This window comes from Mustela erminea, chromosome 12 (assembly GCF_009829155.1).
Source record: "Mustela erminea isolate mMusErm1 chromosome 12, mMusErm1.Pri, whole genome shotgun sequence".
In the NCBI taxonomy this organism is placed as follows: Eukaryota; Metazoa; Chordata; class Mammalia; order Carnivora; family Mustelidae; genus Mustela; species Mustela erminea.
In genome coordinates, this window is record NC_045625.1 from 22,545,924 (window position 1) to 22,573,739 (window position 27,816).

Genomic DNA, 27,816 nt, shown 5'->3' on the forward strand with positions numbered 1-27,816 from the left:
AAACCAAGGAGAGGGGCTTGGAAAAACACTTCCCTACAGCCCTCAGAAGGAAGCATGGCGGGTAGCTGGTTTTTGCACTTCTGGTCTCCAGGACCGTGAGACAGTGCACTTCTGTGGTTCAAGCCGCCCAGTTTCTGGTGCTTCGTTATGGCAGCCCTAGGAAGGAACACGCATATTCATTCACACATGTGCACAATTATGGACACTCAGGCATGCACATTTGTGCACATGCATTTGTATACACACACACACACACACACACACACACACACATCCCTCCCTCCAGTTGCAAAAATAGGATGGAGTTTAGGAAAACTGGTTTATACTCGGAGGCACAGGGCGAAATTCAACCAGCAAGGTCCATACAGGTGGCAAAAGCATACGCTGAACCTCCCTGCCCTCGACGGCCGTGGCTCTCCTGTCAGGACTGAGCAGAGCTACATGCAGCGCGCACGCCTCACCACTGCTCACCCCTCCACCTCCCCCTCCGCACGGCCTCAGAGCTTGGGGTGGTTTTCCTGAATTGACGAAAATAAATTGGACTGCCAGCTGAATGCTCCTGTGCTGTAACCCGATCTCCTGTTCAGTCTCTGAGGGTGTCTGGCACTGGGGGAAGTGAAGCCATTTTGAAATCGGGTCCTGGTTGGCTGGGAAGCAGAGCGCAATTTGCGAGCCCCCAGCAGCCGGGGTCGGAAGGCAGTGGACGCTCTTAAGTCCACCATTCAGCAAGTATCTGCTGCACACTTACTGGGTGCCAATCTGTGTCACACACCTTTCCTTACACAGCTTCTCTGTTCCTCCATCAACAGCAAGGTGGAGTTTCTCACTCATTCCACAGCCTGCGACGACCCAGAGTCCTCCCTAGGGTGACACGGCTGGTCCAGAACAGAGCTCTGGCTAGAATCCATCACTCCCACCCACAGAGCTCTTCCAGGCTCTGCTCTGGAAGCCACAGAGGGCAGCTCCGGAGGGAACCCAGGAAGTACGCGCAGGCTCAAAAGGGGTGGCAAATGCAAGGGACAAACGGGCGGTCTCTGAAACCGTGCACCTGCTGCTACGTGACTTTGGAAAGGCCATCTTTCTTTCCTGGGTCTCAGTTTTCTGGTCTGAGAAATGGGGCACCTAAACCAGGTGAAGTCTCAAAGTTCACTTCCTTTCTGCTTCTAATCTCTGTGGTTGTGTGAGGCCGGGGTGAGCCTTGGGCAAAAAGGAAACGTTAGGTAGTTGTGAGCCCGGAACGAGGGCAGAGCGGAGAGGAAGCAAGCCAGCAAATGGGAGCAGGAGCAGCCACTTCGGCCTTTGAAGCTGCTTGATACTTGGGCCAAGAGAGTCTGCAAGGATTCCCCGATGGAACTTGGCCGTCTTAGACATTCCCCTTGTTAGAACTTCACCCCTTGGGTTGAAGTTTATTCGGCTAAATGTAGCCATCCCATGTGTACACCTTCGTGTGACAGAATGTTCCAAAGTAGCTTTGTTGAGATCAGGAGAAACCAGATGGAAGCAGGCGATGGGGAGAGAGGCTGGCTTTAGAAACCACAGTGAGGCCAGGCTGCTGCAAGCATTGCAAAGCAGGGAAGAGGGGAGAGACTGGCACCCGGAAGTCTCTGCAGGCTTCCCAGGACGGAAGGGAGCTGGAGGTCTGTGGCTTTTCAAACTGCTCCAAGGTCCAATGCAAGGTACACACCGAGGAGCCTGGGTCTCGGCCCCTCCAGATGTCCTTTCTAAACGGCCACGGCTGCGCTTTCCCCAGCTGCCATTCAGATGGGTCCTCCTCTGAGTCTCAGCCCCATGTGACTCCACGCCTCAGCGTGGAACCAGTCCTTCAAGCTATTTACACTTAGATGGGTATTTGATGGGAATATCAACAACTTAAACGTTGCCCAAAGGAATCCTAATTTGCTTAGAAAGGCTTTAGGAGGGGCACCTGGGGAGCTCAGTTGGTTAAGCATCCAACTCTTGGTTTCAGCCCAGGTCACGAACTCAGGGTTCTGGGACTGAACTCCACACTGGGCTCCCCACTCAGCATGGAATCTGCTTGAAATTCTCTCTCTCCTTCTGCCTCTCCCCCGTCGTGGCAGGGACATGTGTTCTCTCTAACAACAACAACAAAATAGACCCAGGCTTATCTACTTGTTGGGTATTTTAATGCCTCTTACACTTCATTTTCTATCTATACAATGAACACTAAAGCCTCTACTGAGCCATGATGAGTAAATGTGTGTCAAAATGTAGCCTGTCCCTGAGGGAGTTATGCTTTCTTGCTGTGATCCAGTATACTTGAAGGCACAGTCTCTCTCTGTCCATCTTACCATCATATAATCTTCCTTTTTCATCAAAGATAAGAAATTGGCTTGCTGTTATAGATGGACATTTTCCTTCCATGAGCTTCCTATTCCCAGAAAAGTTGTGTAACACTTTGTGAGTAACCAAATTCTTCTTGGGAAGTCAAATGTCACAGAATTCTATGAACTGTCACAGACAAGATATGTCATAGGAAAACCCCACTGAAAAATTTCTGAAGGTCTGCTCAGTCGGTAGAGAACAAAAATTGGAGGCTGACTTTATCTATTATTCTAAACAATAGTTGGGTTTTTTTTTCTCCATTCAACTTAAATGTGCAGGTGAGTCCAACTAGTAACCTCCCCTGTAAGACAGACAGACTGGTGGACACACGCACACACACACAGTGAATTTAAATCTTTTTGTTTGTTTTGTTCTAGTTAAGTTTTAAAAACAGTATTTAGGAAAAAAAAAAACATTTGGGGTTTAGCAAATCTGGTAATCTGGAAGCAAAAACTATCTCATCTCTTATTAATGTCAAAAATGAATGCTGAGCAGTTTAGAGATGGGCAGTAATTGCACTGGGGTAATCCCGAACCGTGGGCCCCAGACCCAAGTGCCAATTCTGCTTCAGGATTCCTTCCCATCTGTCCCCCAGATCCTAGCCCTTGGGCAGTCAGGGGACTTAGCCAGGAGCTGAGTCCTGGAGTAGACTCACTCACCAAGCTCTTCCCTGCTCAGAGATGGGAGGTAGCACACCATCTGCCTTCACTTCCCCATGACTAGGCTCACAAGTTTGGAGAAGGAAGTAAACCACAACAATCAAGAGGTACTTTTAAAATGAAATACCTGGGGAGCTCCAAGAAAACTCAACAAACGCATTTACCACCTACCAAGAGGAGAAGGATTTGGTTCTATTGATCTGCTACATATGAATTAGAAGGGAACTGCTGGAAGGCTCTAGAAGGTTTGGACCCCTGCTCACAAAACAGGTTTCATCATCACGGTTATTCAAGTCACTATGAACTGCTATTCAGTTTTCTTAAGTTTCTTCAAAAGCACAAAGCCACAAGTGAAGGTGGACTGGGCAGCAGACAGACCCCTGGTCCACTTGATTCCGGTTGCTGACAGCAAGAGAGAACTCCAGGAAAAATCCAGATGGTCAGTCTGACAGTCCTGCTCTGCCAGGACTGAGTGGCAGTTCTAGATCAGGACAGGTGCTGGGGACATTGGTCTATGGAAGAAGAGCACCCTTGGAGGGCAGTCAAAGGGCAAGAAAGGCTGAAGCCAGGCCCACCTGAATTTTGGACTCCCACCTCACGCCGCAAACCGATGACCCTGACAACCCAGGACTCTGAGGCTGGTACCAGAGTGGCATTTGTGATTTAAGCCAAGGTGAGCTTGTCCCGACATTGAGGACCTGACCCTCGTTCTGCCCTTTGCTTTAGCCGGAATGAGGGTGAGCCCGTGGATCACTCCCCTTGTGTTCCAGCACTGTGCTATACCAACCTACCCTGGGCCGGCTCTGCAGGACCACATTCTGGGAAAAGCTGCACTGTAGAGGCGGCCGAGGGCCAGTCACCTGCTTCCGTCCACTGCCTTTGTGGCTCTGAATACCAGGAAGGAACCTCAGCGGGAGAAGGAAAGCATGAAATTTCTCCATCCCCCTAGGGGATGCAAGATAAGCAGAAGCCAGCAGTAAGAGGGGGTGCAAGAGAGCTGTACAAGAGTATTTGGCACCACACTGAGAAATGTGTTCTTTCCTTTCTCTCGATGCCAACAGAATCCGACAACTACCTCGTGTCTCATTTATGAGGAATCTCTCTGCCCGGCCACGGAATCCCAGGAGCAGAGCACTGTGGTGGAGAGCCAACAAGTTATGCTGATTATGCAAACAGGATGAAGTCGGAGAACCAGCAACCAGAAAGGGGGTTACCATTCACTTGCACAGACTCTGTTTCATCCTGCTCACTCCCTAGAGGCCCTCTTTGATCTAGTAGCTGATCGCTGCTAACCATTTTGCTGCCATGATTTTAGAGCCTTATTTTATTCTCCACTTATTTATGAGCAGTAAGGGGAACCAGTGGGAAGAACACAAGTCTTAGAGAACAGGACGTCAGGGCTGGAATTGTCTGGTGTCACACGTGGACCGCATGATGCTTACACAAAGGATTTGCTCCTCTCTTGAAGCTCAGGTCCTCATCTGTTAAATGGGTATAATTGCTGTGGTGGGTGGAACAGTGTTCCCTCCAAAACTCAAGTCTACTTGGAACCTCAGAATATGACCTTTTTTGGAAACAGGGTCTTTGCAGATATAATTAGTGAAAATGCTGTCCTCGTGGATTACGGTGGGCCCTCACTCCAATGGCTGGTGTCCTTATAAGAGGAAAAAACACACAGAGATATACACAAAGAAGGAAAACTCCGTATGAAGGCAGGGTGGAAACTGGAGTGATTTTAACCACCAGCCAAGGAGTGCCGAGGCTTCCTGGCAACCAAGCAGAAGCTAGGAGAAAGACATGAACCGTTCTCCCTCATAACTTCCAGAGAGAACCAGCCCAGCCAACCTGGATTTCAGACTCCTGGCCTCCTGAATACATTTCTATTGTTTTAATCCACTAATTTTGTGGTAATCTGTTACAGCAGCAATAAGAAACCAACATACCCACGTTCTAAAGCTGTTGTAAAGACTCCCTAAGAGACAGCACGGGAAGGCACCTGGCCCCGAGACGGGGACAAGGTAAGCTGGCCACACGAGGCAGCTCACCCTGGCTTTCTGTGTTGGCAGCAAGCCAACAACAGAATTTTTCAAGCTTTGTCAGAGGGGAGTGGCCCCATGGCATTTGCACTTTTTAAAATTTGCGGACCAAACATGAAGAGCAAAGGGAGAGGTGTGGAGTAAGGGCACACTCAGGCAGCAACAGGTACAGGCTTACCCAGTGCCTAACCGGAACGGAAGCACGGGTGGGCGCCGATGACCACCGAGGCCAGTTTGCAAAGACTGATGCTTCAGAGTCTCAGAGTTGGCGATGGATGTGCACCCTGTGAGACTGGAGATGGAAGACAGCGGCCACCAATCTTGAAGGTATTGGGTGGGGTTGATGACCAAGTGGTCATAGCTTTATAATAAGCATTGATGACCTGCTAGCCATTGCCATTAAATGATTTCAATGCACAGTCATATTTATTCCTCAAAACCAGCCTCTGAGGCCAGGAGGCTTGACATCTCTAACCATACAGCTAAGGAAACTGAGATCCAGAGTTTTAAGTAATTTGCCTCAAGACACATAGCAGTAAATAGCGAGGCTTGGATTGACCCCAGGCTACCTGTCTAAGGGCAATGAACTATGACCCTGCCTCCCTTAGATTTGGAATTAGAAGTTGGGACAATCTAGACTAGAGGCTTATCAAACAAGGAAGATTAGCTCTGTGATTCCTTATCTACTTTACCTCCTCCTCTAACTGGATCCTAGAACTCTTCTTTCACATGCTTTCTGGCTTAGTCGTGTGCTAGTTTCCTTTATGGGAAATGAACATGACAGGTGAAGACAATGAGCTCAGAGTAGAAGTGTTTTGCCCAAGGACCCAAAGCAAGTAAGGGACAGAGTTGAGATCCAAGCCCTGGCTTGCCTAGCTCTTCAAAGTCCACAACAAAGAAGCAGATGCTGACATCCTTTTTGTTTTCGTAAAATGTACGATGTGCCATGGCCCACCAAAAGGAAAATTCACTTAGAGCTCTTAGCTCTATCTTGGGAGGTAGTCTTTTTTTTTTTTTTTTAAGATTTATTTATTTAAGAGAGAGCACACGAGCACCCAAGCAGGGGAAGGGGCAGAAGACGAGAGAGAGAGAGAGAGAGAGAGACAGAGAGAGAAAGAGAGAATCTCAGGCAGACTCCCCATCGCGTGTAGGGCCCGATACGGGGCTCGATCTCACGATCCCAAGATCATGACCTGGCCCAAATCGGATGGTGGTCTTACAAGGTTGTGTTTGCCATCTGCCCTTACTTGAGATGCCAGGAGTTCTCCTCTAAAAGTTCTGGGTGAGGGACTTGCTCTTCAGCTGAATGGTTGGAATTCTCTAGATAATGTCTGGCCACTCCCAAGAATGTCTATTTGTCCTGTACACAGTTTGGACCACAATAGCAGGGAGCCCAGAGAAGCCAGTCCATTCCAGACGTGGACGCCTTCCCAAACAAGACGACAGAAGGTAGGGATCCAAGAACAGGAAATAACAGGGGCCAGGCATGCAGGTGGGGACTTGAATGGGTCAGGAACCCATCAACAAACATCTCGGGCTGTGAGATGCTGGTACCCGAAGGCTGGCTTACACCACGATGTTGATGTTGCTTTGTTGTGTTCTAAAATGCTGAATCTCCCATTTTTTCCCCTTCGTTCTTCTGAGCACCTCCTATGCAAAATGAAGAAATAAGCCCAACCCACGCTCCCCGCATTGGTGAGAACATGCTGAACCTCAGAACCGGCACAGTTAGAACACCAGCATCTCAGACTGACAAAAGGTTTGGCCATCAGGGGAATGTAAAAAGGAGGGGGCAAGACTTCACCTGCAAAGAGTGGGGTGCTAATGAGGGGCTTGTCAGCTCCGCACTAAGTCAGCCTCCCTCAATGTCACCGTGCAGCACCGAAACGCCCAAGATAGTGCCTTCTCTTGTCCATACCGTGGTTGAACTTGTTGTGGAAAACATTCTTTAAGATCCTGTCTTGATTTCACAAGTTGACGTTTAACTGGTATGGGGCCGGTGAATTTCAAGTGGGATATGAACACAAAACAATATCCTAAAAGAGTAGGAGATGTTGAAAACCTTGACCCCAAATGGGCCCACATATCCAGCTTTGCCCTTGTTTTTGCAAGCCTGGATGCATCTTTGCACTGTTTAAGAATTCTGGAATTGAATGCACCACAGCCACCATGTCTGGGACCACATGTCCCAGGGGCAAAGGAAGTCAGGTGTGCGGTCTGGAAAGACATGCCAGCCTGTGATCTGAACCCTGGGCACCTCGATGGAGGCTTGAGATCGGCGGTGCCACTGTGGTTTCCCTCCGGGTCTTCCTTCCCGCCACCAAAGTGTAGCACAGACATTTTCTGAGGGTCCGTAACTCCCTAAGTCCTGACTCGGGGGCTCTAAGAACTAAAAGAAACAAGAGATGGTCCCCAATGAGGCCTTCAGTAAAGGGCACTAAGACCTTTTTTTTTTTTTTTTTTTAAAGACACTCCTGAATCTGGAATTAAGGGCCTCTCACCCTTTCCAAATCTCATCTGTTTTCCTCACTGGTGCCCTCTCTCTCTCACTCAGCTTTTCTGTAGGGCCCCGGTCAAACCTGATTCCCCATGAAGCACCCTGGTGCGGAAACACCCCCGGCAGAATGTTGCTGTCACACCTGGATGTCCTTCTCAAGGACTTACTCAGTTATTGTAGGAAGTCCTTATGGGCAGGGTTCGACCTCACTGGTGTTGGGGAGCTGGCAATTTAGTTGGAAGAGTTATTCATCTGTCATTATCTGTCAAGGGCCACCATCCATCATGGGGACCCTCCTTCCCACAACAGCCACTGTGTTCCTGGAGGGGTTTTAATGACCTCAAACCTGAAACATGACGTCTCTGAGATTTTTGAATTTTACTTTTTTAATAAAAATTTTATTTATTTATGCGAGACAGAGAGAACAAGAGAGAGCATGAGACGGAAGAGGGGGGAGGGTCAGAGGGAGAAGCAGACTCTCTGCTGAGCTGGGAGCCCAATGTGGGATTTGATCCGTTGACTCCAGGATCATGACCCGAGCCAGAGGCCGATGCTTAATGGACTTAGCCACTCAGGCACCCCATTTCTTAAGTTTTAATAACATGCCACAACATTGCTGAAAATTCTCCTCTTAAATTTTAGGCTTATTTCAAAGGCTAAATAGTATTAAAAAGTTCTGGTTTTTGAATCTCGTGGAAGATAAAGCTCACACTAACAGTTTCTCCCAGCGTTACAACTCTGAAATCCGTCAATACTTTACTTCTCAAAAAGGGGGGGGGGGGGGAGCAAACAATGTGGGAGCACAGCTTTTATGTACTTTTTTCAATGTGGTGTTCAAAAGAAATCCAGAGGCCCCAAATGGCATCACTGGGCCAGGCCGAGTCACCAAACCAGGGCTTAATACCTAACCTAACTGCAGTTTCAATCTCTCCCAGAAATCTTAACCTGTCAATCTGGAATTTTCTGATAAGCACCAATGAGATCATCTGTCACATGGGCTCTCTCCATGCCCCCCAAAGGAAGATGAGGTCATCTACCTAACATGACCCCCGCCCCCCAGGCCCTCTCCCTGAGGGGAAGTGAGCTTGCCTGGAATAATCCTATCTTCTCTTTTGCTTAAAACTTTCTTGCCCCATTCTTGTCCTTCCCATAAAAGCCTTCCATTTTATACACCCCCTTGGCGTTCTCCTCTGCTGGTTAGATGGGATGCTGCCCACTCCAGGAACTGTTTAATAAAGCCAATGAGATCCTTAAAATTTACTCAGCCGAACTTCATGTCTTAACAGTGTGGGGCGGTGGGGGGAATATATATATATGACGTAAAAGTTGCCTTTTTTCTTTTGTCATTTTAAAAGTACATTGTGGTGGCAATAATACATTCACAATGTAGTAAATCATTCCCACTATTTCTAAAAATTTTCATCCCCCCTCAGAAGACACTCTGGACCCACTAAGGGCATTAAGGATCACGAACATAATTTTGGAAACATCCTATGAGGCTGAGGAAATAGGAAATAGGAAATAGAATCTAGGTAGATGGGTTACACTTTGTAGCAAACACAGGGGAAAAAAGACAAGAAGAAAATAAACTATTGACTGTAGCAGGGTGGTGGAATAACTACCCTATACTATTTTCTGTGTTTTTGACAATATATATTTTCATAGTCCCCTTTTGGTTTCCTAAACATACTAGCAAATGCAAGGCATACTAAAAAAAAAAAAAAAAGTAACAGTGAAATAGCTCAATTTATGAATTACTTTCCTGGAAAACTCTATGGAAATTAAGACTAGAGTTTGTCAATATTTTAAGGTATTTGAAAGTCAAAATAAAGAAAACTTATTCTGAAATCAGAATCTCAAATCTCAAGCACACAATTACCAGTCTGCTTCATCGGCACTGTGCTTAAACTCATAATATTGTTAATACTCTCATTAAAAAAAAAAAACAAAAAAAAACTCTTATAAAATAGATGCTTCTGCTCACTTTTTGTAAAGAAAATAAAAATAAAGCCCCTAGCAATTTAACAGTATTAAGACCGACTCTTGAAGGAATTCAAATGGTAACTTATTTGGAAAGGAAACTATGGTCCTTTCCATCCCAGGCTCAGGTGACCAAAGATCCAATTTCTATGGGGACTTTCAAAACAAACCAAATAACTACAATACTTCTGCGCCCTCCTTGCCCTCGGACTAGGTGGAGATTAAGCCTTTTCATAAGAACATATCCCAGATAGATAAAGTCAATCAGTGGTTAACTTGGAGATAATCCCTTCCTTGAAAAGTCTGCTTTCAGCTTAACCTTCCAGTTGGGTTAATTGATGGCTTATCTTCCATTAGGAGAGCCTCGCACATCAAAGCATTGTTTGGGAACCGCACAAAGCAGACTGTGGAGAGGGAGGTTCTTTAACCCTCAGGGCTAACTGCTGGAATTGAATATTTCCTAAAGGAGATAGCAGCTTTCAGTTTCATAAACAAGCCATTTGAGGATTGACCGGCAATCCAATTTCTGGACTGTTGATGGACGTAGAGGCTTGTGCACACACACAAAGCGACACAAGCCTTTGTCTGCCAACTCTCTCCCAACTACTCCCGGTTGCTGTTCTCTCTCTCCCCTAGTCTCCTACCTTGCTGTGCACCGGGGAAAGCACACTGGTCCTCAGTGCACCTGGAATCAGGGAGCCGGGTGCACAGGGATGGAAAAGCACTGGGAGCCCATAACCTGTCCTCTCAGTGCCACGGCCCCAGCACACAACCACCTGCTCCTCTCCCCACCTTAGGAAGGCTGCAGCCTTACACGTGCCCTCGGCAATAATGCCCAGGGGGATCCTGAGGTGGTTAGAAGCATAGGCTTTCCCCGTTTTTGGTTCAGTTCCCCACGTCACACCCTAGAAGCTGCTCTGGGGGGTTAGGATCTTCTTATTTCTTTTTTTAGGGTCTATTTATTTATTTGGGAGAGAGAAAGAGCATACAAGCGGGAGGGGCAGAAGGAGAGAGAGAGAGAAAGAGAGAGAAAGAATCTCGAGCAGACTCTGCTAAGCACAGAGCCCGAGGCGGGGCTCGATCTCACAACCCTGAGATCACAACCAGAGCAGAAATTAAGAGTGGGGCACTTAACCAACTGTGACACCCAGGCGCCCCAGGGTTCAAATCTTCCTGCCACACAACTGTGCACCCAGCTCTCTGGACTTCTTCGGGTCTCCTTTGTGGTCAACCCAGACTCTAGTCACAAAATCTCACCATCTGGGGGTCAGAGTTGTGACCCTGCTAAGACCTCATGTGGTTCCAAGCAGGTTTCCACGTCAGAAAAACTAACCCGATGAACCCCAGGTTCTCCTCCTCAAGAAACCAAACTGTGTTTGTCGAAGAAGTGCTCTCCTCTGCAAAGTTACGCAGATGTAGCCCCCTGATATTTTCCAAAATGCCCAAGGCTGTTGGCGACAAGTAATAATTTGTGTAATGCTATTTGGAAAAACAAAAGTAGGGAGTTTGGCTCTCACAGAAAGACTCTGAAGGGGAAAATGAGAGCATCACACGTGAGAGGGTATAGTCCGTTTATAACAACCCGGGCTGCTTTGCTCTCTCAAGCAGAGGCTGCTTACCGAGTCACACAAAAAGCTTTGGAATGAAAACCCCATAGACTATCTTACAAAATGAACTAGCTGGCTGAGGCAGCTTGCAGGTCTAACAGGATACTTGTAACAGAGTTCCTCCAGGATTTCCCTGCTGATAAATTTATCTCCGCCCACATGCCCAAAAAAAAAAAAAAAAAAAAGTGTAACCAACTCCGGGAAGGAGCAACTGAACCCGGCAGGACTTAGGCACCTCATTAGCTCTGCTGATCAGCACTGAAGACTGGCGGGGTATGAAAAGGATCAAACGAGTATCAGGGATTTGAAAACATATGAATTCGTAGTCACCAGATGGACATTATTAAAAATTAACTGATTGGGACCCCTGGGTGGCTCAGTCGGTTAAGCCGCTGCCTTCGGCTCAGGTCATGATCCCAAGATCCTGGGATCGAGTCCCACATCGGGCTCCTTATCCAGCGGGGAACCTGCTTCTCTCTGCCTCTGCCTGCTACTCTGTCTGCTTGTGCTCTGTCTCTGACAAATAAGTAAAATTTTAAAAAAATTAACTGATTATTTCTTTAATGACATATATATTGGATGTGTGTACATGTCGGTAAGTAACCAGAGTCCCTTAAAACAACTACTCCTGAGGCTGCCTGGCTGGCTCAGCTGATAGAGGCTACAACTCTTGGTCTTGGAGTGGCAAGTTCAAGCCCCAAGTTGAGGACAGACTTTACTTAAAAAAAAAAAAAAAAAAGGAAAAGAAAAAAATTACTAATGTGAATGATACAATATCCCCCAAACCGTAGGTTAAAAAGAGGCTTCCATCAAGTGTGTTGAAGTTAATTCAGTTCCCAAGTGGGACCCACAAAGCAACCAAATGTCAAGCAACAATGATAGAAACATTTAGATGCTATCCCGGGAGCCCTGGCATGGACGACCGCTATTCCCTAGGAACTACAGCGCAATCATTTCCATCATAAATTCCCTCTGTGCCCCCTTTTCTGGCATAATGAACCCACAGGCTTTACTACAAGCTGATCTCAAAAGAAGACATAAGAGATACGTATTATCAAAGCTTCTGAAGCAGAGACTCTTCTGAAGACTCATCATTAAAAGGTCTACAGAGCCCTGCCTCGATTGATAGTCCAGAAGGGCTTCTAGCCTCGATCCTCTGCCATCTTTCCCTCTCCTCCTATAAACTAGGGGGGCTGTGTAGGATGACACAGTATTTATAACCTACGAGATAGTATTACTAACCTGAGTAAGTTTATCAATCTGTCAACTAGTACCTCAATCTGGGGATTGAGTTCTAGAGAGAAAAGGGCCAAGACAGTCTGAAGACACATGTAACACACGCAACCACACAACTCAAGACACACATCAACAGTTACCATTTTGCATTTCTGCAGCACAAAGACGACGGTATCCGCTCGGAAGATTTCAACAGGGCCTTACGCAGCCCTGGAATCGCCATCATTATGTTTCACAAATAAATACACAAAGAAGCGTAATTCTGGGTTTGACATATTTTAACCAGCTACAAAAATCTCAAGTGAGTCCAGGTTTTAAGCACATGACCAACTGAGCAGAAGAATCAGGTTTAGAAATGGGTTTCATTCCACATCTGTGAGCTTTGGCAGCTCTCTATCTTGATTCTGCCTTCTTGGAATTCCTAAGCGGGGTCCATTCTGCTCATCCCAAATATTCAGATCTAAGGAGGAGTTTCCAGGCCAGTGGAGCTGATAAACCAAGGCCTCGCATTAGCTATAAAAACCACCCCTCAGAGCCCGATAAGATGAGGCCTCAGAAGTGTGGATGCTCATTTTCTCAGTCACTGGAACACAAGCAGATTAATCGTTAACTGTTTTTACCATGAGTGTTTACAAGGAATGCAGAGATTCAAGATTCAAGAACTGTACTTAGGGTAGCTTCAAGTGAGGGACGATTTGTGCTCCGGGAGGAATTTTAAGCCTTACCAAATCTGGAACTGTTTCAACTTACATCTTAATTTGTTTGGGGCTTAATATCTGAAATCCAAACAAAAGTCTGGACAGCTTCCAGTCTGAGACTGACATGAACTCAAAATATGACACCTTGCCCTTCAAAAAAAAAGAGGAGAACTCCCCAGGCTGCATTTAGAGTACAGACAAGAGGAAGAATGGAGCCAAGGGGCCAAATGACAAGCAAACAGTAATATGGGAGCTTCCCAGGGAAAACTCAACAGGAAACTCACTGTTGTGGGATGGAGACCCCTGAGTGGTTCCTACAAGATGGTGGGACTGGCATTCCTTTAGATGTTCAAGGGATCAAACAGAGCCCGAAAGGAGAGAGAAGCAGAAGGATCCATATTCATGAAGCCAAGAGAAATTTGAGCAAGAAAGAATGTGATTAAAAATTTTAAAAATTGGGGGCACCTGGGTGGCTCAGTGGGTTAAGCCTGTGCCTTCGGCTCAGGTCATGGTCCCAGGGTCCTGGGATCCAGCCCTGCATCAGACTCTCTGCTCGGCAGAGAGCCTGCTTCCCTCTCCATCTCTGCCTGCCTCTGTGCCTACTTGTGATCTCTGTCTGTCAAATAAATAAATAAAATCTTTAAAAAAAAAAAATTTTTTTTTTAAATTGGTCTCTTGCCAATAAGGCAAGTGATGTCTCTACCCAAGGGAGCTCTGGGAATGAGGGCCCAGCTCTGCCTAATCCCAGAGGTCTTGGTTCTCTGTATGCCACCTGGATTCACAAGGGACATTTCCCCTTCGATAAAAATTCAAGGACAAGTAGAAAAATCAACCAGAGGAAAAACTGCCAGGAAATGCTCAGACAGCAGCCACACTCCAGTTTCTGATTCCTGAGCAGAATCACCCGAGGGGAAAGATCGAAGCTTTATCAAAGCAGGTATAAAGCCCTGCGTTATCAAAGCAGGTATAAAGCCCTGCGTTATCGAAGCAGGGCTCCCTGAGAAGGGAGAATGATGCCGGGGCTCCATCCCAGGACTCTGGGATTGTGACCTGAACCACAGGCAGACACTTACCTGACTGAGCCACCGAGGCGTCCCAAGTTCTCTTTTTAAATTTAACACCATGGCTAAGAAATGTGAGCTGTTTACCTGCTTAGTATTTCCCTTGGTGCAACTTAGCACGGCCACCGCGGTGAGATCTGAATACCGCCCTGGGCTTCCCCTTCCTTCTCGCACTCATTCACTCTTGCAAAGGAGTGCCGTGGACCAGGCACGATGGGGGAAACCAGGCATGGAGCGGTCTTCTGGAAATTATTGTAGTGGGGAAACAACACACTTTCCAATCTCCAATACATGTAAAGTTGCTTTTGTGAGAAGTGCTTGGGAAGAAAGTACTCTTTGACAGCCTCTATAACAGGGGAACGTGAGCTAGTCAGGGAGGTCAGGGGAGCCTTCTGGGAGGAAGTAACAATTTGCCATCTGAAGGATAAGGCGTTAACTAAGCCATGAACGGGGACAGAAGCTTGTTCCAGGCTGGTGGCAGGTTCCACAAAGGCCCTGCGTGAGGAGTGAGAGGAGCAAGGACAAAAATGGCAGGTGGCTTTGGCGGCTGGTGAAGGGGAGCAGAACATGCCACCCCGGCACAGAATTATTTTGAGATGAATGCCATCCAGATGTAGCAGATAATACAAGAGAAGCTCTCTGTGGGGTGCTGGGCTGGCTCAGTCCATGAAACTTGTGCCTCTTGATCTCAGGTTTGAGAGTTCAAGCTCCCTGGTGGGTGTACAGAGTACTCAAAAGTAAAATTAAGGAAAAAAAAAAAAAAAAAGAAAAAAAGAAAAGAAAAAGAAAGAAGGAAATAAAATAAAAGGAAAAAGAAAAGAAAAGCTCTCTGTTCTCCTCCTATTTGCCTAAAAACAGGGCATGATTTTGTAAGGTGTCCCCCTTCCTCTCTCTACTAGCAGCACATAAGTTAATCACTGGAGACAACACTAGACCCTCATCAGTCCGAAACTGGCACCAGAAGAACGTTCCTAACACACCTTGCTTCTCCACCATTGGCTTCCCTATGTTCACTTTCTCACAATGCACCACCCTAGAAACTCAAAGTCGTTTTCCTTGGTCTTGTTACTTTTCTATAAAATTATCACTTTGCTAAGATGCTATAGAAGTTCAAGTTCTAACCACTCCTTTGAGTTACTCATCACCAAGTATTCCCACGCGGAGGCACACACATGTGCGCACGTACACACACACGCACACGCGCACACACACCCCATACACACAGGACGTGGGGATCAGTCAACTGTTTGTTTTCCTCTTGTAACTCTCTTTTGTCAGTCTAATTTGATAGACCCCAGACAAGAAACCCGAGACTGCTCTGGGATGGGGCAAGACACTCCTGGAGGAAAAGATATCTGGAGAGGTGGATGGGACCAGACCATGTAGGATTAGGGTCTTAATTTTGAGAGCATTTAAGAGCAAAGGGCCATTGAGGGGATTAAAGTGTGGAGGGCATGGGTGGGGAAGGACATGCCATTTCCTTAGCCAGTCTTGGTTTTCTGTCCTGACCCTGGCCTGCTGCTCCCGCTACCCCTGGACAAGGTCAGGAGTCTGATCAGGGAATGAAATTCTGACAGTGCTCCTGTGGTCCAAGGACTTCGGGCTTTCAGTTCCGTAAGCAGTGAATCTGAGACCAGGCCTGAGATAATTTATTTACTTTTGCACATCTGATTTTTTTTTTCTCCTTACATTAATCTTTCTATATCCAGCCCTGAAGATAATGCAAACAAAAAATATGTGATGCCAATAACACTGGATGGAAAATTTATTCTCTCCTTGATAAGGCTTATACCCTAATAACATAGTAATAAATCCCTGTATATTTTCCAAACATGTTGTGTCTAACAGCTCAGCAAATACTGTCTAGGAAACAGAGGTAAGCCCGATTTCCTTGAGGTGCTCCCCTGTGAAGAGGATATTCCTGCTTTTGGAGGGTGTCTGATTCGCAGTTAGCATACTTTCAATGCTGATAGAAAGCGAAATGCACTGCCAGGGTAGGAAGAGTGTCGAACTCAGCATCAAACGAAATCTGGCTAGAACAGAAATCTTAAAAAATGAGGCATGTGGGGTCTAGGGCCGGCCTGGGGAGTTTTGCTGGCGTGTTCAGGGTCCTGTGTTTTCTATTTCCTGAAGGCTCTGAGGGCCAAGGCTGTGTGCCCAGCAGTTGGGTCCCCTCTTCCTCTCACCGTGTGGGGAACATCCGCTGGGAGCTAAGGCGCTCTCTGGCTGTGCTTGGAAGACAAACACAGGGTAGGAGGACGGGGTGGTGCCGGCAGCAGCCAGGCCAGGACACGGCGGACGGAGGTGGCTCCCACCTCCTGGTTCGGCCACCTGCTCCCTGTGGGCGAGCTGCTGGATCTCTCTGAGCCTCGGTGCCCTTGTTTGAAAATGGAATGGGTGGACGGTCCTTGGAGTATCACTGAGCCAAAGGAGACTGTGCATGTGATGTGCCCAGAGGGAGCCCAGCACGCAGGAACCGTCACCGTGGCACAAGGCCCATTGTAGTAGGAATCATCTGGAATAGTTCCCGCCCCACCAGATCCCTGGGGGCCAGTGATCTGCCAGGCTATCTAGCAAGAGGGTCGTACATCACATCCAAAAGGAAAGGGAACCATGAAAAGGAAACTTTTTCCTCCAGATTACCCTCTGCCAACACGGCTTGCTTTGTTCTCCTACTGAAAACACACGAGCAGCTGTGGATGACTTCAGGCAGGCCCAGAAGTCAGCTGCGTTCTCTCTCTGGGGAGGCCGGAGGGAAGGGCAGTGACAGCTGCCCCCGGATTTCAGGCAGGGAAAGGGCACCGCGGTTCTCCCAGTGAAAGTGGGAGCCGTGGGAGCCACCTCCGTCCGCCGTGTCCTGGCCTGGCTGCTGCCGGCACCACCCCGTCCTCCTACCCTGTGTTTGTCTTCCAAGCACAGCCAGAGAGCGCCTTAGCTCCCAGCGGATGTTCCCCACACGGTGAGAGGAAGAGGGGACCCAACTGCTGGGCACACAGCCTTGGCCCTCAGAGCCTTCAGGAAATAGAAAACACAGGACCCTGAACACGCCAGCAAAACTCCCCAGGCCGGCCCTAGACCCCACATGCCTCATTTTTTAAGATTTCTGTTCTAGCCAGATTTGATCCCTAATTTGGTTGAAAAGGGGCCAATATCCTCAAGAAAGATCCAGGGTCACCTTATGGACCTTAGCGACACTCGAAAGGTTCAACTCTAAGAATATTCTTTGTAACCCCTATTCACACGGCTTCTCTTCTAAACTTCTGGGAAAAGACAGAACCCCTCATGGACATCAGGAGGCATCATGACTTGGCTTCAGGGGACCCCCCTCCTCCAGGGACTCACCTCCCAGAAGCCACCCCAGCTCGCTTAGCAGAGCCACCAGCCACCCAGTAAGTCCCCAAACCAGCGTCTTCAAGGTAGCTGGGAGAACCCACTTCTCCCGAGGCTGAGGAGGGCTTGGAGCCACCTCGCATGTTCTTGTCACAGGCCCGGCATGAAAGCATCGCAGGGTCTTTGTAGTTACTGATGATTTCTAAAAACGTTCCTTGACACAAATTCTAAAAACAACTCTCCTTTTTGCGAGAGTGCCCCGTGGCCTTCAAGGGGCCAGGGAGCCAACTTGGGGTGTCTAACAGAGCCAAATGACAATGGTCTTTGGCCTTTCTTTAGCACAAGGAGCTTCCTATCTGGGACACAGGAGAGGAGCGAAAAACTGAGCCACCCATTTCTAATGGCCTTTTTTCAGGACCCCCGACCCTAGCCCATGTAAACAGGGGTCTTTGGGGGTAATCACCTCAGTAGCCAAATCAAAACCTGAACCCATTTTTTATTAAATGACTCCACAGAGTCTTATGATAAGCTGCCTCAGTTTCCTCCAGGTGACTGAGGGGACACTAGGTCCACGGACAAACACTGGGTTAAGCAGAGAAGGACCAGCTTCCTCCCAGATGGACAGCGGGGGTGGGGGGCGCTGTATGGTCTTCTCCACCACCATCTCCCCATTCCAGAAGAGCAGGGCTGTGCTCTCCATCTCTCTGTGGGCCCAGGGCTACCCAGCCTGCCCTTTCAAACCTCAGCTTAGGTTGAGGTCAAACATCCAACCCTTGATAAATGAGATTTATAAACAGCCTAAAGTTGTTTGATGAAAGGAGTCTATTACCCGGTGCTTAGCACCTTTCTTGATAAAACTGCAGTGTGTTGTGTGTGTGAACTGAATGGGTCTCTTCTTACCATCCCCTCCCCCTCCCCACTGCCCTCCAGCTATCTGCTTTCAGAGCTAAATTCTGTGCCCCAGATGCTACAGTCCTAGAAAAAAAAAAAAAAAACAAGAGAGAGAGAGAAAGAGAGAAGGGAGGGGAACCACAAAGGTGTTTACAATTGGTTTTGGTCCTACTCACAAGAAACAAATTCAATTAAAAAATGCTCTTTGTCCCAAAAGTGCAAAATTACTAGGAGAATGACCTGCCAAGTCAGAGCAGTTTGGGGCCAATCTGATTTACACAAGGAGCTTATTTAAGTTACGGTCCTGTTTTATCATTTTTCAGATGGTGTTTTCTCGGGACTCCTGAACTGATTCCTGCAAAGCAAATGAGATTTCATAATAGCCTTCCCCACCATTCCAACCCGCCGGGGGCAAACCTATTCATTCAATGGCAGTGAGGTAATGCTGCCCATCTGCTTGGGGAAAGCCAGTGATGTCTGGGGCCATTGAAGCAAGACGTACTTCATGTTCATCCTGGGTAACTGGAAGAGCTGAAAACTTGTACCTTCTTCTGTTTCCTTCCACAAGATAGTTGCTGAGGACGCTCCGAGAAGCATCTCATTCACAGATGCCTAGAAACATGAGCCATTTTTTCCTGATAGTAATTTCACTGGTTCAGGGGAAGTCGTTTTCCCTTATCCTGAATACCAAATGTCAGGAGAAGGAAGAAACCCCAGAACAAAGCATATGGCAGAGAAAAAGCAGCAGCTGAAGAGAGTCCAAGGCTACAGGCAACTCCGGCTCTAAAACAGTTTCTGTGACTATATTAACAGGATCCAGCGGGGAGAGACAATGCCATTTTATTTGGAAAACACTTCTTTCTTCTTCTTCTTCCTCTTTTTTTTTTTTTTTAAGATTTTATTTATTTATTTGACAGACAGAGATCACAAGCAGGCAGAGAGGCAGGCAGAGAGAGAGGGAGGCAGGCTCTCGCTGAGCAGAGAGCCTGATGCGAGGCTCGATCCCGGGGCTTGGGTCTCGGGGCTTGATCCCAGGATGCTGGGATCATGACCTGAGCTGAAGACAGAGGCTTTAACCCACTGAGTCACCCAGGCACCCCCCACTTGTCTCTTCTTCTGTCTTCCAGATTCTTTAGACTTAGCTAGGAAATCTCCACAATCAGTGAGATCTTCTTCACCGTCAGAACAAAATTTGTATTCTTCATTTTTGGTAGTGGTGGTAAGTAGGGGTGACTTGTTGTTGTTTCCGATTTATTTATTTATTTATTTATTTATTCATTCATTTATTTCGAAGATTTTATTTATTTGACAGACAGAACACAAGCAGGGGGAGCAGCAGCCAGAGGGAGAGGGAAAAGGAGGCCCCTCGCTGAGCAGGGAGCCGGATGTGGGGCTCGATCCCAGCACCCTGGGATCATGACCTGAGCCAAAGGCAGATATGCTTAAACGACTAAGCCCTCCAAGCCAGTAGGGGTGATTTTTAAATACTATCCCTGTCTTGCAATAGGAAGCTATTCTTTTCTTTCTCCTTCCTTCTTTCCTTCCTTCCTTTCTTTCTCTTTCCTTTTCCTTTCTTTTTCTTTCTCTCTCTCTCTCTCTCTCTTCCTTCCTTCCAGAAAGCTCTAGTTCCTGAATATCAAAGTTGGGGAATTGAAAGCAATAACTCAACTGGAAAAATCTAACCAAAAAATATCCATCTGGATTTAGAGCTGCATGGGGAGAATGCTGTCATATTTTCCAGTGGATTTATAAAACTATTTACAATCTATTTGTCTGAAGTCTTGAAAACACAGAGGTCTGTGGCAGGTAAGTGAAGTGCTAGAAACAGCTGGTAAAGGTAGAAAGCTAAGGTTCTTAGGTCCTACACCGTTTTCTTTCTTAAGGTCTGGTTAAGAAACTGACCTCAGCTTCCAATCTGAATTGCAATCTTCATTTTATTTTGATGGTTTGCAAAGACCTTGGCTTGTGCCCCAGGAGACTAGAGCTCTAGAACCATCTCTGCACCCATTCACCTTGAGCTGGTCACCTACTTAGTTGTCAGTTTTAAAAAGGCCGTGCCCAGCACATAATAGATACTCAGTTAATTTTCTTTCTTTCTTTTTTTTAAAGATTAATTTTATTTGAGAGAGAGAGAGAGAGCAAGTACATACAGTAGGGGGCTGGGCAGAGGCAGAGGGAAAGAGAAAATCTCCAAGCAGATTCCCTGCTGAGTGTGGAGCCTGCCACAGGGCTCGATCTCTTGACCCTGAGATCATGACCTGAGTCAAAATCAAGAGTCAGACCCTTAACTGAGCCATCCAGGTTTCCCATTCATTTTCTTTTATAACAGCTACACTGACATATAATTCACATACCAGAAAATTCACGCTTTTAAATCATACAATTCGGTAGTTTGTAGAATATTCACAGACTTAGGCAACTATATCCACTAGTCATTTTTTGAAGAATGAAGGAATCGGTAATTTAAAGGTAACATGGCTCTAAGTGCCAGGCTTTATTCTGAATACATTTTTTGTGAATTAATTCACATAATCCTCCTTACAAATGTATGAAACGAGTACTAGTATTATCCCAGTTTTACAGAAAAGTCGACTGACATTTGGACTTAGGCAGTCCAAATGGAGAACCAACATTCTCACTCAGTTTGAAAATTCTGTGATCCTATTAAGAGTCTGACATAAAGACATTCCTTATTGAATACATCATTCATGCTATGAATAAAAGATAAAATATCAACAGACTTCCTTTTCATGTTTATGACAAATTTGCTGTCCTGGACCAAAATATCTCTTTCCCAGGAAGTAGCAGGAAGATCACTAACTGAATACCCCTTCATGTAGGGATGCATGTGACTCATTTTGGGGTCCCCAGCACCTGACACATAATGGAATTTCCAAAAATGACTGGCTAATCAGTCAGGAAAGAACATTGCCTGCTATGCATTATACATGAACCACCTGTAAATCTCTATTTAGCCTAGTGGAAAGGAAGAGCCATGTGCCTATGCGCGAATGGGGAGAGATGGGGGGGAGGTTATTAATGAGATCCAATCAGCTGTCTCCAACCAATGCCAGGGGCCCTTGGACCTGAAACTAGCACTAATGCTCCAGGTTTTTGGGGGGGGGGGGGGAGCAATAAGAACAAATCTGTCCAGAAAAACCAAGAAGAAACACATCCCCCTCTATACTCAGAAAAAGTAGCATGAAACTGCCCAGCCTACTCCACTCTTATTAGAAATCAGATTTGAACTTGTGCCTTCAGATGTCACAGGCTCACTGATTCAGGGGGTTTGACTACACAGTGTTGTGCATTTAAGCTAGCGGTGGCAGGGTTGGGGGAGATTTAGAGACTCCCCAGTGTAACCCCATAACCAGCCCTGACAGAGGATAAGTGGCCTGCCCAGGCAGTCACCACTTTTTCATTGTTATGGCCAAATGTTGTGATTCAGCCCTGGGTGAAAAAAGCAAAGCAGGGAGGGGGTAATGGAAGAATTATAGCAATGTATTTTCATGCTAAAAAAAGAGTTTCTTCCCCCTCTCCCATTTGCTTGGTGCAGCTCCCCAAGAACAAAAAGGCTATTCTCATGCTTGACAGCAGGCCATATGTGATCTGCTACATAGCTCAGGGTCCATATGAAATCCCAGGGTAAAAAGGAAATTCAGGGGGAAGCCTGGGGTGGCTGAAGGGAAGGCTGGCTCCCTTCCATTTCTAAGACATGCCACTAACCCAAACACAAGCAGCTCAAGTTAAAAGCAGGCCTCTGCCTATTATCCCCCATGGAACTCACAGCTAGCAAGACCCTGCAGAGCAGGACCGCCAGTGTCTTCTTGGCCTACAGCGCTTAATAACTAAACAGGCAGCCACTCTGCTGTGTTCAGGATTACCCATTTAGATAGTATCCTCCACCTATATGCTTTCAGAGAGAGATCCATGAGGAGAGGATTTTCTAGAATTCCTGGCAGCCCCTTGACCTAGGAGAAGAGGGAGTCATTCATGCTTGGCATAAGAAGAAAAAAGGTTCATTATTTTCCGCTCTCAGAATTGCTACTTTCTGATTTTTCTTTTCTTTCTCATCAAATTTTACCAAACCAGGTCCCCATGTACCTAGGACGGAAAAAGCATGACAGAAATGAAGGGAAACGAGCATAGATCTTTGCCAGAAGCCACTGATGGATGTGCCAGACCAGCCCGTTTACCAGACAAGATGCAAAATCGGACAGGAACCCAGGTACATGTTGAAAATAATTGAAAGCAAGGACCCCAACAAGTACCTGTACAATAGTGTTCACAGAAGCACTCTTCACAGTAGCCAACAAGTACGAAAAACCTAAGAGTCCATCATTGGATGAATGGCTAAGCAGGATGTGGTATACACACACACACACACACACACACACACACACACACACACACACACACACTAATATTATTCTTCTATGAAAAGAAATGGGATTCTGTTACATGCTACAGTATAGAGGGATTTTGAAAACACTGTGCTACTCAAAAGAAGCCAGAGAGAAAAGGAGAGATCTTATATGACTCTATTTGGGATGACAGACAGGTTCTGGAAGTAGTTCGTGGTGATGGGTGGGTAACACTGTGAATATACTTGATACTACTGAATTTTGCATTTAAAAATCGTTAAAATGGCAAAATGTTATGCTATGTCCATTTTATCATGATTATAAAATCAAACCAAACCAAACAGACAGTAAGCCTCTCAGAGGCTGAGATCCTGTCTTAGCCACCTTTGTGTCCCCAGCACCCCGTACATACCGGCTCACAGGGATGATTCCACAATGTCTGCTAAATTGGCCACTAAGGCAGTGGAATGGTATAAAGTTAGTGTTTGCATTAGTTTGCAAGGCAGACCTCTACCTGGCCTATCTGATGCCCCAGGATCCAAACCATATTACAGTTACCATTCCAAGAACTCATAAAATGATCTCATCTGTGGAAGTAAAAATTTATCAGCTATATTTCTCCAAAAGCTGCATGTCTATTAATCCTAAGAAAGTGCTGTATAGATTTTATTTCTCTTGCTACAGGGGCTGAATGTTGGCCTTACAACCTAGGTCATTAACATTAAATGATGAAAGTGGCCCCAGATATACATCGATTTGACTAGAAGGCATAACCCTTGATGAGTCTTCCCAGTCACTGTTGTTTTACAGAAAATGCACAGATCTGTAAGGGAGGGGTCTTTGGAGTAATTCTCTCCAAGACCCTCAACTAAAGTATGAGGATGAACTGTCTTCAACAAAGATTTATCAAGCATCTGATCTATGCGCGCACCCACCATTCAGCGATGAGGTGTTAATAGACAGGGTGCAAAGCAGCAATGGGAGAGGGGAGGCTGGAGAGTTAGGCTGGGGTAGGTCGCAAAGGCTATGTTTTGGAATCTGGACTTTATTCTGGAAGCAATCACACTTCATAGGATGAGACCAACCCCACCTCTCTTCAACCTTTGTGAACTCTCCTCAAATGTTCTGACAGCATCTCTATCTGAGACACCATTCCTGTTCCTTCAGCAATGCTACCCTGAGCTCAGTTTTCGGTCAGTTGCCAATTTTTTCCCCTCAGCTTTTGCCTCAGATACTAGGTTCCTTATTCATTGATAGCCACAGGACCGATTTTCCTCATGCCCCATCAACCTAACTCAGCACAGTTCCATGGTCACTCAATTTCCAGTACTCTTTTCCAAAATGATCACATCTCCCATCCAGTACAACGTTTCAAGTCCTCACTCAAAAATAAGCAAATTAAAAAAAACAAATAAAAATCACTCAATCAATCCTGAACACTTTTTTTGTTTGTTTGTTTTGTTTTCACTGGTTTGGAAGGTCAGCCTAGAGTATATGTTTACAAGATGATTAAAAAAAAAATACAGCGGACTACATGGCCTGAATGTCTCTATGGAGGACCTGTATTGTCTTGGTCTATCTGACATACCTGTCCCTCAATTTCCCTTAAAGAACTACCCCTTCTAACACTACCCCCTCTGCCCAATGCAGTCACTGGCAGCAGCTCCAGGGTTGAGCATGTGACCCAAGGCCAGCCAATCGGAGCACTATACCTACCCACTCCCTGTCCTTCAGGGCTGCAAGGGGCAAGAGAGCCAAGCAGAGCCCATGAGACTCCATTCCAAGGAATGGAAAGATTGAGAAAATGGGATAAAAGCCTGGAGAGGCTGTCCATCAGTCATATTGATCCCACAAGGAAAAGAGCCAAACAAGAATGGAGCCAACAGAGGAAAACACAGCTGAATGGGGGTGGGGGGAGGGACATTGACACTGTCTTTTGAACCCCTGGCTTTTGCTATGCTTGAAGCCTACCTTTCAGTGATTTGAGCCACTAAAGCCCCTTTTGTAAGCTAGTTTGAGTCATGCAGTCCTTGCTTCTAGCAGCATTTCAATTTCCTTAAAACTCTAGTACTAAATTTATGTAAAAACATATATATAAACTCCCCCTAAAATTAGCTTTTTTTCATTTTTAGTACATTACTTTTACTAACTGTAGTATTTATTACAAATTTCTTCAGCTATTTTTTTAATATATTGTACCAACCATTATGCCGTTCTAACCAACTATTATAATACGAAGAAACAACTCATCAAATAGTGCAACTTTATCATTTAGGACTCTTTGAGAAAAGAATTAGTAAATCAGACCTTGCTTCTAATACCTCACTCAACTTTTAGGTAGAAGGTGTCAGAAGCTATTGTGTTAATTGTGACAAAATTGCACGGCTTCACCTTCAGAAGTAAGAGTAAACTAGATACCCAAACATGCCAACAGAAATTTGAAAACAAAATATATTTGTGGGATAACTGAACTATTCTGTATCTTGACTGTGGAAACAAATCTGCAACGGTATCCACTGGACCAAACCCGTGTGGGGTACTGTAGGCTAAAAGGGTTTTACTGCATGTATATAAAAAGTGAATAAATCTTAAACAATGATTAAAATATACATATACATCCCAACCACACAAAACCGTCTGGGATCAGGAAAGAAGCAAAGATCCCACACATTACTTTATAAATCAGCACATGCAAATTTGAAAGTGTCTGAAAACGAAGTCATCTCTCTTGAGTTATGAAGATGTTTTCTAACAGCTTTATTGACCTTGGACAGACAATACCTGATTCTTGTGAACTTGAAGAAGTTCAAGTGTTCAAGTTCACGTTTCCTTTCTCTACTTTACCATCATTATATTGATGTAGGAGGCATTGTACATATATCCCTATACTCTTTGCCTTGGGCTAGGGAAGCACAGAAGTACAAAAACTGCCCCCAACCCCCTGTGGGGTACAGAATGTCTGGCCAGAAGTGGGTCTGAAAAGTTCACATTATAGTTTCAAACACTAAGAAGGATAGGTTTTAGCTTTCCCCCAGGCCTACCAACCTTGCCAACACATTCAAGGTCAGTGGCAAATAATTTGACCAGATTTTAAAGCATAGCATGTATACCTTTCCTGTATTCCACAGCTTATGAGCTGTATGCCTGGTTTCCTAGCAACACATCTAATACCATCACTAACTGGTTTAGAAATAATTGCAGCATTAAATTATCAGGTAAAAATCCCAGAGAACATTCTACTTGAGCTTTGCCTCCCTGAGAAGAAAAATGCTATATAAGTCGAAGGTCCTAAGATATTACAGTAATTACTAGGGAGAGAGAAATAATTCACAACAAAATTGGAACTTGAAGAATAGCATTTTTAACAGCCTTAGCGCTATCCTGCTTTCTCTTTCTTAAAGAAAACTTGGCCATGGGAGCACACCGTTAGCTCCTTCCAGTGCCGGAAACGTCAAGGGATGTGCTTTTTCTTTCTGGGTAACTCTAAGGCCCTTAGTTTAAAAAGGTAATTCTGGGGTGCCTGGTTGGCTCAGTGGGTTAAGCTGCTGCCTTCAGCTCAGGTCATGATCTCAGGGTCCTGGGATCGAGCCCCGCATCGGGCTCCTTGCTCAGCGGGGAGCCTGCTTCTCCCTCTGCCTCTGCCTGCCTCTCTGCCTGCTTGTGATTTCTGTCTCTCTCTCTCTCTGTCAAATAAGTAAATAAATAAAACCTTAAAAAAAAAAAAAAGGTAATTCCCCTAAAGAATAACGGGAAATGTGCCTTCCCGAGTTTGAGGCCCTACAGGTGTAAGCTCCCTCCGCGACACGCCACAGAACTCCACGAGAAAAGTAAGTAACCAGGAGACCTACCGTGAAGAGGGAGAACAGCATCCAGGTGGCAATCATGACCCAACCAGCCCTTGGGTACAACCTGATCTACAGAACCAGCTGTTCCTAAAGCTGCAACCAGGTTTCCCTTTCCTCGGATGAAAATCCGATGCAAGGACGCAGCCTTCTGCCAGGTCACAGCCTTTCAGGTGAAGTGGGACTGGGCTGGCACCCCGTGTGCGCACGTACCTGGTGGACACTGCCCCAGGAAGCACACAGACTGCAACGTGAACCGCCCTAACTTCTCCGATTCAAAGGTGCGGTTTGGAACAGCGTGAGAGCCTTCAAGGGCAAAGGAAACAGGAGTCGAGTGTATTTATTCTTACACAGCTCCTAATTATCAGATTACATTTTATCAGATCAATTATGATTCAACAAACGCTAGCTGTCACTTGGACTCAATTGTAATGGACTAATAAGCCCCAAGGAGCCAATGTGTAGCTCTTTTTTTTTTTTTGTCATGATGACTTATTTTCTAATACAAACATCAGAAAGTGACCTTGAAGACTTTTTTCCTCCTGTGAAGCTTTGGATCTCCACAATAAGGAGAGTCACTGGACACTGTGTTTACAGTAAAAGCAAGTAACTTGGTTGGTTTAAACAAAGGCACCTTTACAAAGAAAGGAAGAAAACCTGTTTAGCAAAGAGGCAGGCGCAAAAAAGGGACGAGTGCCTCGTGAAATGGGAAACAAAATGAAGTCAAGGCACAGATACTCCTGTTTATAAAACAAGAATCTAATTCTAGCCTCTCACACGCAAGAGTCAAAATCCTACTTTTGCTAAGAACCACATTACGAAGGGCTTTAAAAGACACTGTCCTGCTTTTAAAGAGATCTGGGGAAAAGACCGGGTAAATTATGTTCTTGTTTGGCTCCCTCCTTCTAAAGTCAGAGGGGCAGTGAATGACTTCAGCCCCTGGCCACTGGAGTCAACCAGGATTTCTCTCCGAGTCAGGACATGCTATATCCATGCTGTATTCGTCCACAGAGATCTTTTCTCCATGATTTTTACATACTTAATATTCTCTCTAGAGATCATTTTCATTCTCCTTTTAAAAGTCTATCAGACCCATCTCATCTTGACTTCATGCCCAGTTTCAACAAGTGAAAGGGAAGGAGGCAGTTCTTTGAAAAAAACATCCATGTGCTCTCCTGTAAGTAATCCAATGTCCCTTCCTCCCCTGCTTCTGACATCAGTTTCACCAATGACTTCCTTCTGCTCACTCTGCCCTACCCAAGACTGCCTACT

The 27,816-nt window shown here is 45.9% G+C and overlaps 1 protein-coding gene across 10 annotated transcripts in view; it reads right to left on the minus strand.

Moving 5' to 3' along the window:
- Window positions 1-27,816, minus strand: part of PALM2AKAP2 (PALM2 and AKAP2 fusion) — a 481,551-nt gene that overhangs the window by 42,703 nt on the left and 411,032 nt on the right. The window contains exon 1 of one of the 10 annotated variants that reach the window (XM_032306717.1): window positions 26,551-26,942. The exons of 8 other annotated variants lie outside the window; for them this stretch is intronic. In XM_032306717.1, the coding sequence (XP_032162608.1) occupies window positions 26,551-26,586 (36 nt within the window). In that variant the 5' untranslated portion in view covers window positions 26,587-26,942. Of the gene's footprint in view, window positions 1-12,498; window positions 12,601-26,550; window positions 26,943-27,816 lie in introns of those variants that run through there. One more of the 10 variants, XM_032306718.1, reaches the window with a different exon arrangement.